This window comes from Panulirus ornatus, chromosome 57, assembly GCF_036320965.1.
Source record: "Panulirus ornatus isolate Po-2019 chromosome 57, ASM3632096v1, whole genome shotgun sequence".
Classification (NCBI taxonomy): domain Eukaryota; kingdom Metazoa; phylum Arthropoda; class Malacostraca; order Decapoda; family Palinuridae; genus Panulirus; species Panulirus ornatus.
The window spans coordinates 24,490,278-24,505,236 of NC_092280.1; the positions used below are offsets into that span (position 1 = coordinate 24,490,278).

At 45.7% G+C, this 14,959-nt stretch overlaps 2 protein-coding genes across 2 annotated transcripts; both read left to right on the forward strand.

Annotated features, from left to right (window-relative positions):
* Positions 1 to 894: 894 nt before the first annotated feature.
* Positions 895 to 4,384, forward strand: LOC139766302 (tubulin alpha-1A chain-like). Its single transcript, XM_071694754.1, has 5 exons — positions 895 to 1,329; positions 1,616 to 1,815; positions 1,924 to 2,098; positions 2,677 to 2,829; positions 3,354 to 4,384. The coding sequence occupies exons 1-5, from the start codon at positions 910 to 912 to the stop codon at positions 3,651 to 3,653; spliced, it is 1,248 nt and encodes a 415-aa protein (XP_071550855.1). The 5' UTR covers positions 895 to 909; the 3' UTR covers positions 3,654 to 4,384.
* Positions 4,385 to 6,942: 2,558 nt separating this feature from the next.
* LOC139766074 (tektin-4-like) lies at positions 6,943 to 14,688 on the forward strand. Its single transcript, XM_071694220.1, has 10 exons — positions 6,943 to 7,015; positions 7,902 to 8,097; positions 8,557 to 8,718; positions 9,271 to 9,460; positions 10,334 to 10,450; positions 11,116 to 11,304; positions 11,923 to 12,051; positions 12,778 to 12,897; positions 13,148 to 13,302; positions 14,151 to 14,688. The coding sequence occupies exons 2-10, from the start codon at positions 7,925 to 7,927 to the stop codon at positions 14,359 to 14,361; spliced, it is 1,446 nt and encodes a 481-aa protein (XP_071550321.1). The 5' UTR covers positions 6,943 to 7,015; positions 7,902 to 7,924; the 3' UTR covers positions 14,362 to 14,688.
* Positions 14,689 to 14,959: the final 271 nt, after the last annotated feature.

A 14,959-nucleotide genomic window follows, 5' to 3' on the forward strand; every position in this document is an offset into this window, starting at 1 on the left:
CCTTGACTTCTTCCTCCATGACCCGACCTCTTCCTCCATGATTAGGCCTCCTCTTCCTCCATGCCTTGACTTCTTCCTCCATGATTAGGCCTCCTCTTCCTCCATGCCTTGACTTCTTCCTCCATGATTAGGCCTCCTCTTCCTCCATGCCTTGACTTCTTCCTCCATGATTAGGCCTCCTCTTCCTCCATGCCCTGACCTCTTCTTCCTCCATGACCCGACCTCTTCCTCCATGATCAGACCTCCTCCTCATCCATGACCAGACCTCTTCCTCCATGATTAGGCCTCCTCTTCCTCCATGCCCTGACCTCTTCTTCCTCCATGCCTTGACTTCTTCCTCCATGAACAGACCTCTTCCTCGAACCTCGACCAATATCAGACGCTCCAGCTCACCTTCTTTCCATGCCCAGGCAAGAGCCAGGTATTCTAGCTTATGAGCCTGCAAGTTACAGCTCTAGAATGGAAAAAGCGTCATGAGGATTAACCAAATCTCATTCCCGTATGTCCCCTGATGTCTTTGTTTACCCTGGATTATAACAAGTAGAATGCTGGGTTTGTTATCATCACTTGTCTTTGTTATTATTCTCATTATCCTGGGACATCATACAAGTGAACATGGCTTGGAAAAACAAAAGCGTTAAGCTGACCTTGCTCAGCTTGTTGCGCTTCTCTCCTCCTCTCTCATCCTCCCTAAGCTTTAGCCTTGACACCGGATCAGCTTCTGTAAGAACAGGAATGTCTTGTGTGTTTAAGCTATCTGTGTCAGTGTGTTCGTCAAGGGTAAAAACCTTACTGGATTTAGATTCTTTGGAGATTAAGTTAGACGTACAAGATTGAAATTTATTTTTCTTTAATGAAATTTAGTTTGAATTTCCAAGTGCCTCTCCTAAGGGTCGTGGTCACGGGACAATGAGGTGCCTCATCATTAACCTAAGTTCAAATGTTTGCTCTAAAGAGGCTGAACGAATATGTTTACACCCTAGAACGTTATGTCATAATAACCATGTGTTTGTGTGTTGCGCCACAGATGAGGTGCGGACCGGCACATACCGCCAGCTGTTTCACCCAGAGCAGCTGATCACAGGCAAGGAAGACGCGGCCAATAACTACGCTCGCGGACACTACACCATTGGCAAGGAGATCGTCGATTTGGTGCTGGACCGCATCAGGAAGTTGGCCGACCAGTGCACCGGACTCCAAGGCTTCCTCATCTTCCACTCCTTCGGCGGTGGCACTGGGTCCGGCTTCACCTCCCTCCTTATGGAGCGCTTATCCGTCGACTATGGCAAGAAGAGCAAGCTAGAGTTCTCCATCTACCCCGCACCACAGGTGAAGTTATGACCCCGTCCCACACTCGCTTACCTCCCTACCTCTGATCGTTTCGTGTATATATTGACGTCAATTGAAGCCAAGGACAGTTGCATTCCCTATACCATGTTGTAAGGTGTCCATTCAGTCATTTTCTACGCCCTCTATTCGTTGCTCATTCTCACTGGCGAGACATAAGCTGCCCATCTGGCTTGGCGTTTCGTATCGAGACAGTTAGGCTAGTGGACCCTCGAAGTCCTGCCTGTATGTACACAAGTGACGGGTGTATCGTTGTCCATATACGCAGGTGTCGACGGCGGTGGTGGAACCTTACAACTCCATCCTGACGACGCACACGACGCTGGAACATTCAGACTGCGCCTTCATGGTAGACAACGAGGCCATCTACGACATCTGCCGCAGGAACCTGGACATCGAGCGACCTACGTACACCAACCTCAACCGTCTCATCGGCCAGATTGTCTCCTCCATCACCGCCTCCCTCAGGTACGTCCTCACAGAAACGCTTTGGTGTTGCTCGGATGACGATGTTCTGCGTTTACCTGTAGCTTCTTGCAATGCCTTTATAACATCATCGTCCTCTACCCCTGGCAGGTTTGATGGCGCCCTCAACGTGGACCTGACAGAGTTTCAGACCAACCTGGTGCCCTACCCACGTATTCACTTCCCCCTGGCCACCTACGCCCCCGTCATCTCCGCCGAGAAGGCCTACCACGAGCAGCTCTCCGTCGCCGAGATTACAAACGCCTGCTTCGAGCCCGCCAACCAGGTCGGTGTTGTCCTCGAAGTGAATTTCCTGGTTTGATGTTGTCATCTTTCGGCTTGGCTACCCCCCTTCTCTCTCTCTCTCTCTCTCTCTCTCTCTCTCTCTCTCTCTCTCTCTCACTCTCACACACACACACACACACAGCATAATCTCCTCCGTTTTGAATGTCTTTTCATAAGACGCAGGTACACATTTTGTGTGACCACAGTAGCACGCCACATTAACTCCAGATTTATATTGGTATCCTTGATCCCTTGATCACTGTGTCATATTGGTATGTCTCCAAACCATCGATGTATTATGACTTTTTCATATATACATCTAGTCTGATCTCATACACTGGCTTCATCTTATGCAGAAACTCATATGAGGCTATAAACATTGTCCAAAGGCACAGGTAAGAGTGTATGTAAGTCCTTAGAAACATCCTTAACACCCGAAGAAAGTGTTAAAGATTTTTATTTTATTCCGTTGTTAGATATAGTTTGATATTGACCCAAGCACTTGATAGACCTAGAAAACCAGACAACCTAACCTGTGAGGAACTTGTATTGACCTCTTCTATCATTGTATTGGATCAGATGGTAAAGTGCGACCCCCGCCATGGGAAGTACATGGCCTGCTGTATGCTGTACCGAGGAGATGTGGTGCCCAAGGACGTCAACGCAGCTATAGCTTCCATCAAGACCAAGCGAACTATCCAGTTCGTCGACTGGTGCCCCACAGGCTTCAAGGTAGGAAGGGAAAGTCGTGGCTGAAAAAAAAAGAGAGATAGACACTTTTTTTTTTCCCCAGTTTTGTTAAACGAACATCGGCTTTCTCATTGTTCCTAAGGGTAGTAGTAGTAGTAGTAGTAGTAGTAGTAGTAGTTGTAGTTGTAGTAGTAGTAGTAGTAGTAGTAGTAGTAGTAGTAGTAGTTGTAGTAGAAGTAGTAGTTGTAGTAGAAGTAGTAGTTGTAGTAGTAGTAGTAGTAATTTATTCTACATTGCCTCTTAGTATCTGGTGCCTTTTGCATTTAGACCCATTGAATCGAATATTTCATAAAAGGTTTCTCGATTGCCAACCTGTTTCAAAGTAGAAATGAAGTATTTTCGTACAGCCATCAAGATCAAAGTAATGTAGGTCTTTGTGACTGAAGACAGAGTGGCAAAGATGAAAGTATCCTACTCTGCTTCTTTGTACATCAGGTCATTAAGTTTACATGCTTAACCATCTCTTATATGGTGACCTAACGACCTTGTCTTTCTCCCCCCATCAGGTGGGTATCAACTACCAGCCCCCAACAGTCGTACCTGGTGCTGATTTGGCCAAGGTCTCCCGAGCCGTGTGCATGCTCTCCAACACCACCGCCATCGCCGAAGCCTGGGCGCGCCTCGACCACAAGTTCGACTTGATGTATGCCAAACGCGCCTTCGTCCACTGGTACGTCGGTGAGGGCATGGAAGAAGGAGAGTTCTCCGAGGCTCGAGAGGATCTGGCAGCCCTGGAGAAGGACTACGAGGAGGTGGGCGTCGACTCTACCGAAGCTGAAGACGAAGAAGGCGGCGAAGAATATTAAAGACGATCTCCATCAACAACAACAAGAAGAAGAAGCTGCTTCGGCTGAAACGACTCTGCCGGAAGCAACTGCTTTTGATACGAAGGGGACGCAAGGAGGAGTGCGATCGGCAAAATGAAGTTCCTTGATATATATATATGTATAATATTCCTACTGCTGATTGCGACACGGTATTAACTCTCCCTTTACAAACTAAGGATACAAATCACGCACTTGCTCAACACGGTCTTTGAAGAAAGAAGCAATTAAACAAAGACTAACTGCGTTATATCAAGGGTCTTCAATGTACACAACACAAGGAGCGTCCCGAACAGTAACGTCTTAATCTCAGACGCTGATTACAGAGAAAGAGGGAGAGCGCGCGGTAATCATGCCATGTGAAACGTATTGTTAAAGTCCATTGATTTCATTTATACCACGGCTAACTTCACTACTCTATGCATCTCATCCTAGTATTAAAAAATCTTAATTTGGGTCACATCAAACAAAAAGCAACGCAGTTTTCTAGTCACTTTGATAATCCTTCTAGTCAACCAATCAATCCCTGGGCAGCCATGGCCGAGGTTTTTCCCCTTTAAAAACTCCTGAAAGAACCGAAGTCCTTTTCGGCTTCCTTGACTTCGAGTCTCGCCACAAACCATAGTCTGAAATTCGTGATCGGAAGGGCACTTCAAACGAACTACATGTAATTCTCATCCTTATTGGCTGTCCAATAAACAGTAACAGATCAAGTGTTTATGTCTCTCCTCTGGTTATCTTAGATGATTATGACTTTTAAAAGGTTATCTTTAGAGCACCCAAGATATCTTGGGGAGGTGGTGAATACCTGTATGTTGTTGTCTTACCTTCTGTGATGATTTGGCAACACTGCAAAGCTTGACCTTTGGTTGGAGTTTGTTATCCTTGATAGTGTAAGCTTGATCTTGAGGCACGGGATCCCTGATATTGTTAAGCTTAAGCTGACATGTTATCTCTCAAAGTGTAGTAAGCTTTAGCTGAGAGATCAAAGCTTAATGAAAGGTAATATGTATTCATACTGTAACAACAAGAGCATGAAAGCTATTGATACAACACCAATAAAACTCGATTATGTGAACTGGAAATAAACAACAGATGTAGTTTGTGTAATTGTTTTTATAATAGTCGTAGCTGAGAGCCATTGGGTCCACGGCTGACGTAAAGGGGTAGAAGACTGACGTAAGAACAGAAACCAGACGTAGGGGGTAGAAAACTGACGTAAGAGCAGGAACCTGACGTAGGAGGTAGAAGACTGACGTAAAGGCAGGAACCTGACGTAGGGGGGTAGAAAACTGACGTAAGAGCAGGAACCTGACGTAGGGGGTAGAAGACTGACGTAAAGGCAGGAACCTGACGTAGAGGGTAGAAGACTGACGTAAAGGCAGGAACGTGATGTAGGGGGATAGAAGACTGACGTAAGAGCATCAACCTGACGTAAGGTAGTAGAAGACTGACGTAAAGGCAGGAAACTGACGTAGGGGGCATAAGACTGACGTAGAGGTAGGAACCTAACGTAAGGATGTCGCAAATCACGTAATAAGCTACAGAATGTGTGTGTGTGTGAGTGTGTGTAACAAGGGATGTGGGGTAGTTGAGATCATACCTAACCTCTCACCAGAATTCAGCATCGAGAAAATAGGAGGCAAACTGTTTACCAACAATTATTAGAACAGCTGTCAAGTATAGGGATGAGAAAATATCGAACAAGCTGTTGAAATCCAGCACAAGATGAAGATTATGAATATGTGCTGCTCAATTTGTGTCACCACGTTGAAGGAAGGATAGACATAGAGATAATGGAGGAGGTCCAGAGGATGGCAACAGAGGTGATAGAAATAAAAGAATTGAGTTACAGGGAAAAGCTAGAGAGAGACTCTTGAATTTGTTGACCATGGAAAAAAGAAAGGTAAGGGGTGACTTGATCACATCCTTTCAACCAATTTGACAATTTAAAATGGATACAGCTTTCTGAAAGATGCAAGAAAAGAACAAGTAAAGGTAATACATGAAATGAAGAAACCTGCTAAATATATATATATATATATATATATATATATATATATATATATATATATATATATATATATATATATATATATATATATATATAAAGAAGTACTTTTACCATATGTGAGCAGTGGACGAATGGAATAACCTAAGAGAGTAAACTACATACATACATACATACATACATACATACATACGGATGTTTAAAAAGTTGTATGATAGAGAAATTTCAAGAGATGGAATCCTTCGAGTGTTGAACTGCCTTCCTTCACAGAATAGATGGGTAATTACAGCTCCAAGATCACCTATGAAATTGATTAAGCGTATAAAATTTACTGAATGGTTGAGGAATCACATTATTAACAAGTAATTATCGTTACTTTATCGCTTATCATAAAGAGAATGAACATCGCGAGAGACAGTAAGAGCGAAACAGCCCGAAACCGAATCCGAACGAAACATCTAAGTATGAAGCGTCCCGAATACGAAACATTCCCGGAATGAACCATCTTATATAGGCCAAGGCAAACTGTGTTTCATTCCACCATTCCTTCCAGCTATGTTCTATTCCTTAGGGGAACCCCGGCCTCCTGCACCTTCCTGATGGCTATTCTTTCGCTAACCCTCACCATACGTCATACACTACCACAACGTAAGTCTACACTACGACAACACAGGCTAAAATATAGGCTTTGCGGTACGTACCGCATGAAAATTAATGGCTTGAGAATCAAACTGTTCCCAGAACTGACATGGGTTTTTACATACGATCACACACACACACACACACACACACACACATTCATCCTATCATCTACTTGTGAATCATAACAAGATCAGAGGTGTTTTTCCCTTGGAAAGTAAGAACGAAAGAATCTAGTCATATGTTTGATGTCCTGGGGATTGCAACATTGCTAAAAGAGATTTTGTTATCCTTAAAATTGTTGATTGCAAGAAGATCGAGCCTTTGTTTCCTATAAGCTTTAAAATCATCGGTGGGATAAAGATAAAATGACACACTTGCTTCGAGGATTCGGATCCTATTGAAATTTCTCAACGCGTTGCAGTCATTAGAAACAATTAATTTCTCACCAGGTGATGATTTCAACCCTATAAAGTAACGGTAAGTTTAATCTTAATTCTTCCAATCAAGCTATGTCTATGAAAACAGTGAAATCTCTTGTTTCAGTATATAAGTGGAGCTTTGTTTTTCTTAAAGAGGTAAGAGGCTCGCTTGACCATAACACATTTCCATGGCAACGGTCTCGGCGTCTCTCCCCAGTAGTTGTTAAGCCTTAGTCGTGTGTAGGTGTTGCGTCCTGTTCTCCCGTAATTACGTGAGTAATATAGTGTATACATTACATAGGTGTTTCTTAGTTATAGTTCACTCTGTGCAAAATAGCTGTCAATGGTTGTAGACATTAGATATGTCGGTCGTAACCAGTGCTCTGAGTATGACGATACACAAACTCTTGTATCATAGCCTAGCCTACGACCCAACTTTTGGTGGACAAGGAATTTTTTTTTTCTATTCCGAATTATAATTTACAACAGAAAATGTTCTTGATCAGAATAACAACATTGTTAGTCTTGTCATACATAGTGTAATGTGTAACAAATACGATGTTTACCTCTTATTATGAAAATGGTAAAGCAATACGAATATCTTGAAGCATACAGTTGCTAAACTTTGTGAAATAAGACTGAAAAAAGAAAAGTTTCACGGCTCGCCGTCTTTGCTCGCGGCCTGGGGTTGGGTGCGGTGGGGGCATAGAGCTTCCAGAGGGACCAACTTCACACCCCCTGTAGTGTCCATCTTTAGCTGTGGGCATGAGTGGACCGAAAAACACTACTTTGTCTATGAATGCCAACAGTGGGAAGGGAAGTGAGGAATGGAACGAGGAGAGAATATCACTGATTGTACCATCAGCATAAAGTGTATCGGTGTTTGTGTGTGTGTAAACGGCCCTCGAAGCCTCGATTGCCCGCTTCACTGAAGCTTCGGACACGATCAGCGATTCGCTTCGGGGCTTCGGTCCAATGTGTCGAACATAGGTGATTCACAGCAAATGGTTCAAATCAAATCAAATCAAATTAGAAGTCTGTTTACATGATCTTTAGCTTACGTACACGTGTATGTATATGTATGTATGTGGGATGTATGTATGAGGTAAGTATATATGTGTATGTTTATGTATATCTTTCTGTCTGTGTATCCTGTAGGAGGCGAGGATCCGTCGGCAGGGATGGAGGAGGGAAGAGCCACGGCGGCGAAGGCGATGTCGGAGAAGGACGCTGTGTTGCAGGACCAGCGGGCGCCCCCGGAGGAGGTGGCCGCCCCTCGACAGGTGGTAACCTTCACGGGACTCGTCCCTCACACTTACCACGACGACGTCAAACCCGGCAGCCACCCCTACAGGTGAGGCGCCGAAGGAGGAGGAAAAACACGAGAACTCTTTTAGCACATAGGGACGTACGTCTCCTGACCGCTGTGACCACCCCTGGGTAGGGCTGGCGTAACCTTTGACCCGGACCCTTGAAGAGTCAGGTCAAAGGACGCACCAACCGTCACTTACATAAGCCAGGTACTTCAGCAACCTACCATCCTCTCCCTCCCTCACCTTCGAACCTGTTCTCACTGCCGCGGTGACATTCATCCGGCACTGCCAGGCTACTACGGTGAAGGCCACACAGGCCGGCGCGCCACTCATCATAGTTCAGCGTCTGACATTTAGTAACATCGCCCCTGTGGCTGTAGGATGACCTGACGTCCCACAGGGCCTCATGGATGAGGTGAGGAGGTCCTCATTGGCCTCCTAACCTCACAGGAAATGTGTGTAACGTTAATCTTGAGTCTGTCTGTCTGTCTCTCCTTCAGCGCGGTGGATGTGACTGGTCAGCGGGAGGGGCTGGTGAGGGCAGTGTCCCCGCTGCAGACGGTGGAGGAGGCGCGGGCGGGGGAGTTCACGCCCTTGCGCTGGAGGGACCACCACCTAGACCGCCACAGGACAGCCGATGGCCTCCTGCTACACTCGGACAGGTCAGTGGATCCTGTGTGATCGCCTCTGTTGTCTTTTTCTCTTATGGACGAAAGGTAAACATCTCCACACAGCTCCGACGTGTTGATAAGTCCACAGATGGCGCAGAGGTCGACACTCCGTCGAGTACATACTTGAAGGAGGTATGATCGAAGTTCCTGTCATGATGGAATGGGTAATGAATGCAGAGTGAATGTCTCCAAAAGAGCGGGAAGAAATAGGAGTTCATAGAAGATGATGGTAGTAATGAAGACATGATTTCTGAGGGTTTGGGTAGAAAGGCAACTATTTTCTAAGACCCAAAATTGCAGTTCGTTCTCAACTGAGGTATAAGTTGAGTGTTCAGGACTTGATTTGAAGGCTCGTGGAGCAGTATATTATTTACTCAGGCCTCCGTAGCAATATGAATCTCGGTCGATGTTAAGAACCAGTTTACGTAAACGTGTTGTGACGTAGTATACTCTCCCCCTCACAACTTACTCTAGGCATTCTCAGATGATCTGTCAGCCACGGCGTCGATCGTCAAAAGCCTTTTAAGATACGTCTGTCTACAGTCTGCGTACCAAGAGCCGCCAGACGGAGTCGTACACGGACGAGCGAACACACAACGCCCAGAACTCCGTCACCAGGGGACTGGACCAACGCCTCTCGTCGACTCTAGAGCTTCGATCTCACCTCCAGCAGGCGATCAGCAACACCGTCGACGAACTGGCACTGCAGGACACCATGAAGACTCGTCTGCAGGTTAGTGAGGATAGTGTTACTAGGGTTTTCAATAGGTGTGGGCTTCCTTGGTCGATAGTCTCTTGTTAATCATAGTGATACATGATCTTACATGAAGCCTCTCATGTTCGTAAGGGGTCAATATTGACTTCGTCTTCTATGCACTTTTAGTTGCAGTGGTACACTTACACTTGCCTGACCTTTGACCTTACCTCGTCTCTTACCCTGACCCTCCCTGACCTAAAGGATTGTCTCAGGTCACACTGACACTCTGGAACTGGCCTAATAAGCCCCCCTTAATTTCCTGACTACGACCCACATCATTCATGATTTAAATGCTTGATATCTGGCATTTAAATGACCTTAACACTTCACGCAAGGCCTTTATGAATAATCCAACAGCACAATTAACTTTCCTCGTTTCTCCTACTATCCCAGATGGCATTATCATGTTAAACGATCGTTTGCATTGCCATTGTCCTCGTTATCTGGCAACACTTCAGGTGGGGCAGTTATTGCTTGAGATGAATAAGTAAGTCCTTATCTCAACATCGTTGATAATGCATGACAACATTTCGCACACTTACCAAAACAGTAGTCTGAAATAGAAAATAACTAAAACTAAATGTGGCACCACCAGTGTTCCAGTTGTTATGGTGAATTAGCCTGATTTCAGGCACTGTCTTTGGTCATTCATTTCACATCATTGAAACTCTAAGCACAACCACAGATAGCATAGCTGCCTTAACATGAACTTTAGCACAGCCCCAGATGGTACAATTTACCTTGCATGACTTTTATCATAGCCTCGGGTAGTGCAAGCATGCTTCCTTGACCTCAAACATAGCCCATGGTAGAGTTGTTACCTTGTCTGACCTCTGACCTCTGTCCCAGGTGGCACTGTTCGCCCTGGAGCTGCCAGAGAGGAATAATGAGGAATGTATACACATCAGGAGGTTCCGGCTAGGAGTGGATCGAACCCGTGACCCCGTCACCTTCGCCCTAGACAAGGTCAGTACCTGTATGACCTCGTGAAACAAGGTCAGTGCCAGTATGACCACAGAGGACAAGGTTTGTTCTTGTAACACTTTCTAACGAAGGTGAAGTGTGGCCATCAGCACACATCACTTGTTCAAGAGAGAACATAGAACGAGCAGGTCAGTGAAGAACCAGCAGGTCACTGAATAAAGTTGTTCTCTTGGGACGACTTCCACTGATCGAATCCCTTTCATGTTTCCTCGTCACTGGTAGAAACTCACATCGTCTTTACTCTTACAGTCACCAGCCTCCTTTGGTCGGAATGTGGTCAATGATCCCTTAAAAATACTTAAAATTACCTTAAGTCATAGTATCAGACGTTAATGATTTTAGGGTTGCATACTATGTATCACTAGGTATATCTTTCTTTAACCTTTTGGTAAATCCTGATCATAAGCGAGCTAAGTGGTACGTGGGTGTGTGAATTCATTAATCTTAAGCTGTTTTTTTTTTTTAAGTCTAAGGAAACATTGAGGTCAACAACTATGCCTGGAAATAGGGGACGGACGCCCTTACGTTTCTGACCTGTAGATTCGAGCTTTTTGTAGGTGAAGAACCTTCACATATCTTTGTCTTGGCCTTACTAACTCCTGTAGAGGGAATGTTACCCTCCTTTCTGTTGGGTTTCTCCCGGACAGGAGTCAGAGGTCTTGAGGACAGGGAGGAACCTCCTGACGCAGACGCTGAGGGAGACGGAGGCGCAGATCGCTCGGCTGCTGGAAGTGAAGAGGCTTCTGGAACACGACTGGTCCGACAAGCAGGAAGCCTTCCAGCTGGACCACTCGGCTGCCAAGCTGGTGAACGAGACGGTCAAGGCTCAGTTTAAGGTACAGGCAGAAGGTGGACAAGGTCAATGTGAGGATTTGAAACGCTAAAGGCTGGAACAAAGGCGTTCGAGGCTGGTGTAAAGATGTTAGAAACTGTAGTAAAGGCGTTAGAAACTGAAGTAAAGGTGTTGGAGACTGTATTATAAGTGTTAGAGACTGTCTCAATGTTGTTAGAGACAGTAGAAAAAAGCGTTAGAAGCTGTAGTAAAGGTGTTAGATGCTTAAAGTTGTTGCTGGTCTATAGAGTTGAGGTGGTATTATGAGCTCTTGATTAAAAGGAATTAAAGACTAAGACAGAGGGGTTGACTGAGGTAAAGAAGACAAAGGTGTTAAAGATTACGAAAGTGGAATGCTTCAAGGGAAGTAATAGGTGGGTTTTCCTGATGATGATAAGGGTTCAGATTCTATGATCTCACGATTATCGTATCTCAGGGGAATATCAAGGATATTTTTCATTGTGGCTACAGCATCTAGATGACGTTGATGATGAGTATGACATAAATACAAGTCTCAGGTCGAGGCAAACGTGAGATGCAGCGTTATAACATAACACTCCTCATGTCGTCCTCTCTTTCTTTCCCCCCGCCCCGCCGTGCTCCTTCCCGTCCCGCCCCGCAGCCGGTGTCTGCCGCCCTACACGAAGGGGTGTCTGCCCCCGACACCTGGAGCCGGAGGAGCTATGACCATCTGGAGGTGTGCAGGAGGGAGGTGACCTCTGGCACTCAGCTGAGGGGCGCCGCAGACCAGGTAAGTGGCAGCTTCTCTCGTGAGGGACACAGTCTAGATAAATAATGAATAAAACACGGGTAGATTGAATTCTGGCAGGCATTTGACTGATAATATACAGTTGGGAAGTTACAGAACTGGGTTTTCATGATGGTAACTAGTTAATTAATCACAAAAAGAGCTCAAGATGTGTGTATATATGTGAGTAGACAATGGAGGGGAATGGGTCGATGTATAGACAGATGATATCAGGAAGTAAAGCGATAGATTATACAAATGGAATGATTTGTGATAAGGTGGAGTGGAAATGTTTGCTGTGTTGCGATGGAAATGTGAATGGTAGGTTCTTTTTCCACGTAACGAATCAGTTCGAAGTAAGACTAAAGGTCTTACATTCACGTAGTAGAATCTTACCTCACTTTTCCACACTAGACACGATGGTGTCAGGATGTGTATGAGTGAACTGGGATACTGTATATATCTGATTGGACCTTGGGGAGATGGAAAAATGGAGTTAGGGGATGACAGAATTCGTTATACGCCCGGTAGTGGAGTGCTACACTGATTAGATTCATGAGTATTGTCAGTTTCATATGGATTTCATGAACCTAAGTTGCCTACGAGGATTTCCATGACCTCCAGACTTTAACACGAGTGCAGTATGAACGAGGTGTCTGCCCTGGGCAGCGCCAGAGAGTGGGATGAACATCAGGTTCGTAATGACGTGTGTTCGCCCTCGCTTCTCAGGCCCTTCGGGAGGTGGCTAGGGACGCCCAGGCCTCAGGGGAGGCGTCCGACGTAGCCCTCAACACCCGCATCGTCGAACTGGAGGACGCCAAGGCCAGCTTGATCGAGAAGGACGGAACGGTGAGGAAGTGCTGCCACCTGCCTGAGAGAGCAGCAACTATTGTCTTTGGTCTCGTTTCGTGGGTCATATTGCACTGGTGACGAAGACCATTCGAAGTCAGGCTAGCGAGTCTCCATCTCTTGAAATAACTTATCACCATTTCTGGTTCTCTATCTTTAAGTCTATATCATGAAGGTATTTGCTGTATTGTATATATTTTCCCCCCTAATTCCACCTTCTCCTCCTCCTCCTCCTCCTCCTCCTCCTCAGCTACGGAAGGAGATCGCTAATGAGGAGGTGAGCATCGCGTCCCTGAGGCAGGCGCTGCAGGACAAGGAGTCGCCCCTGCAGGTGGCCCAGAGCCGACACTGGACGCGCTCCTTCAGGCCCGGGGCTGACCGCTGCCTCGACCATCCCCACTACAGGTAACAGCAGATCTACAGACGGGATGGGGAGGGGGTCATCTCTTCTTACCAGCTGGAGTGGGGGTTCATTTCTTCTCACCAGCTGGAGTGGGGGTTCATTTCTTCTCACCAGCTGGAGTGGGGGTTCATTTCTTCTCACCAGCTGGAGTGGGGGTTCATTTCTTCTCACCAGCTGGAGTGGGGGTTCACCCCTTCTCACCAGCTGGAGTCGGGGTTCACTCCTCACCAGCTGGAGTGGGGTTTCATCCCCTCTCACCAGCTGGAGTGGGGGTTCATCCCTTCTCACCAGCTGGAGTGGGGGTTCATCCCCTCTCACCAGCTGGAGTGGGGGTTCATCCCCTCTCACCAGCTGGAGTGGGGGTTCATCCCCTCTCACCAGCTGAAACAGAGTTTCATTCCTTATTACCAATAAGTAGGGAGCTCATCTCTTATTACCAATACGTGTATGTCCCTTATTACCAGTAGGGTGAAGAGGTACATCCTTTATTACTAGGAGAAGAGGGTTGCAACCCTTACCATCAGCAGATAAGGACTGGAACCCTTATCACCAGTAGGTAAGGACTGGAACCCTTATCACCAGTAGGTAAGGACTGGAACCCTTATCATCAGTAGGTAAGGACTGGAACCCTTATCACCAGTAGGTAAGGACTGGAACCCTTATCACCAGTAGGTAAGGACTGGAACCCTTATCACCAGGAGGTAAGGACTTGGAACCCTTATCACCAGTAGGTAAGGACTGGAACCTTATATTTTTTAATAGGTGTGGGTTACAACCCGAATTTCCTGAATTAAGGGGTTCCATACAGTGGCCAAATCCCATTAAGTACCACCTTCTGTGTGCCATACAGGTTGAAGGACGAGTTGGATGAGCTGCCCCAGAGCATTGAGGCACTACGGGAGCGTCTGAGGGCCAGCGAAGACACCCTGGAGGACCTCCACCGCCTTCACGAAGACTTCGCCAAGGACATCCTCAACAGGGAGCACACCTTAAGCCTAGAGCGACGTTGCGTCACCGTCAGGAGCGTCCAGCAGACGCAGGAGAAGCTACAGGGACTGTGACGGTGTGGCTCCTGGGACTGGCCTGGATGCTGGGACTATGATTATGACGGGTGCTAGGACTGTGGCCACGACTGTGCTGGGTGCTAGGACCGTGGTTTCTTGCACCAAACATAAGAAGTATGTTTGTGGGCACGGAAACAATAATCTCTTTATTCGTAGAAATATGAAAAAAGCATAAAAGAATAAAGGCAACAGCAAAATTTTTAAATTGAATAGTTTATGTTAAAATAAAAAATCAAGGTTTTCTATGAAGTGTTTAACATTCGTTTTCTTTGTACGTTGATCATTTTGATATTTAAGTAGAAATATACGAAATTTTGATCTAAATTCTTTTAATGTACCCATGAAATGTTTTGTATTCTTAGACAGCAGAACACCATTGTTCATTCTCCATTAAAAGATAAATAAAACACCTAAACGATTACCTGGGGGCATCTGGAGGGCAGAGATTCCAGCACTTTTTAATGAGCATGTAGACTAAAATCTCAGCAACATGAGGCATATAAGTAATATGAAATAAATGAAGGGGTCGACTGATAGATAGATGGATCAATGCAAAGAAGGATTTGGTAGAAGGATGGATAGATATATGGATGGA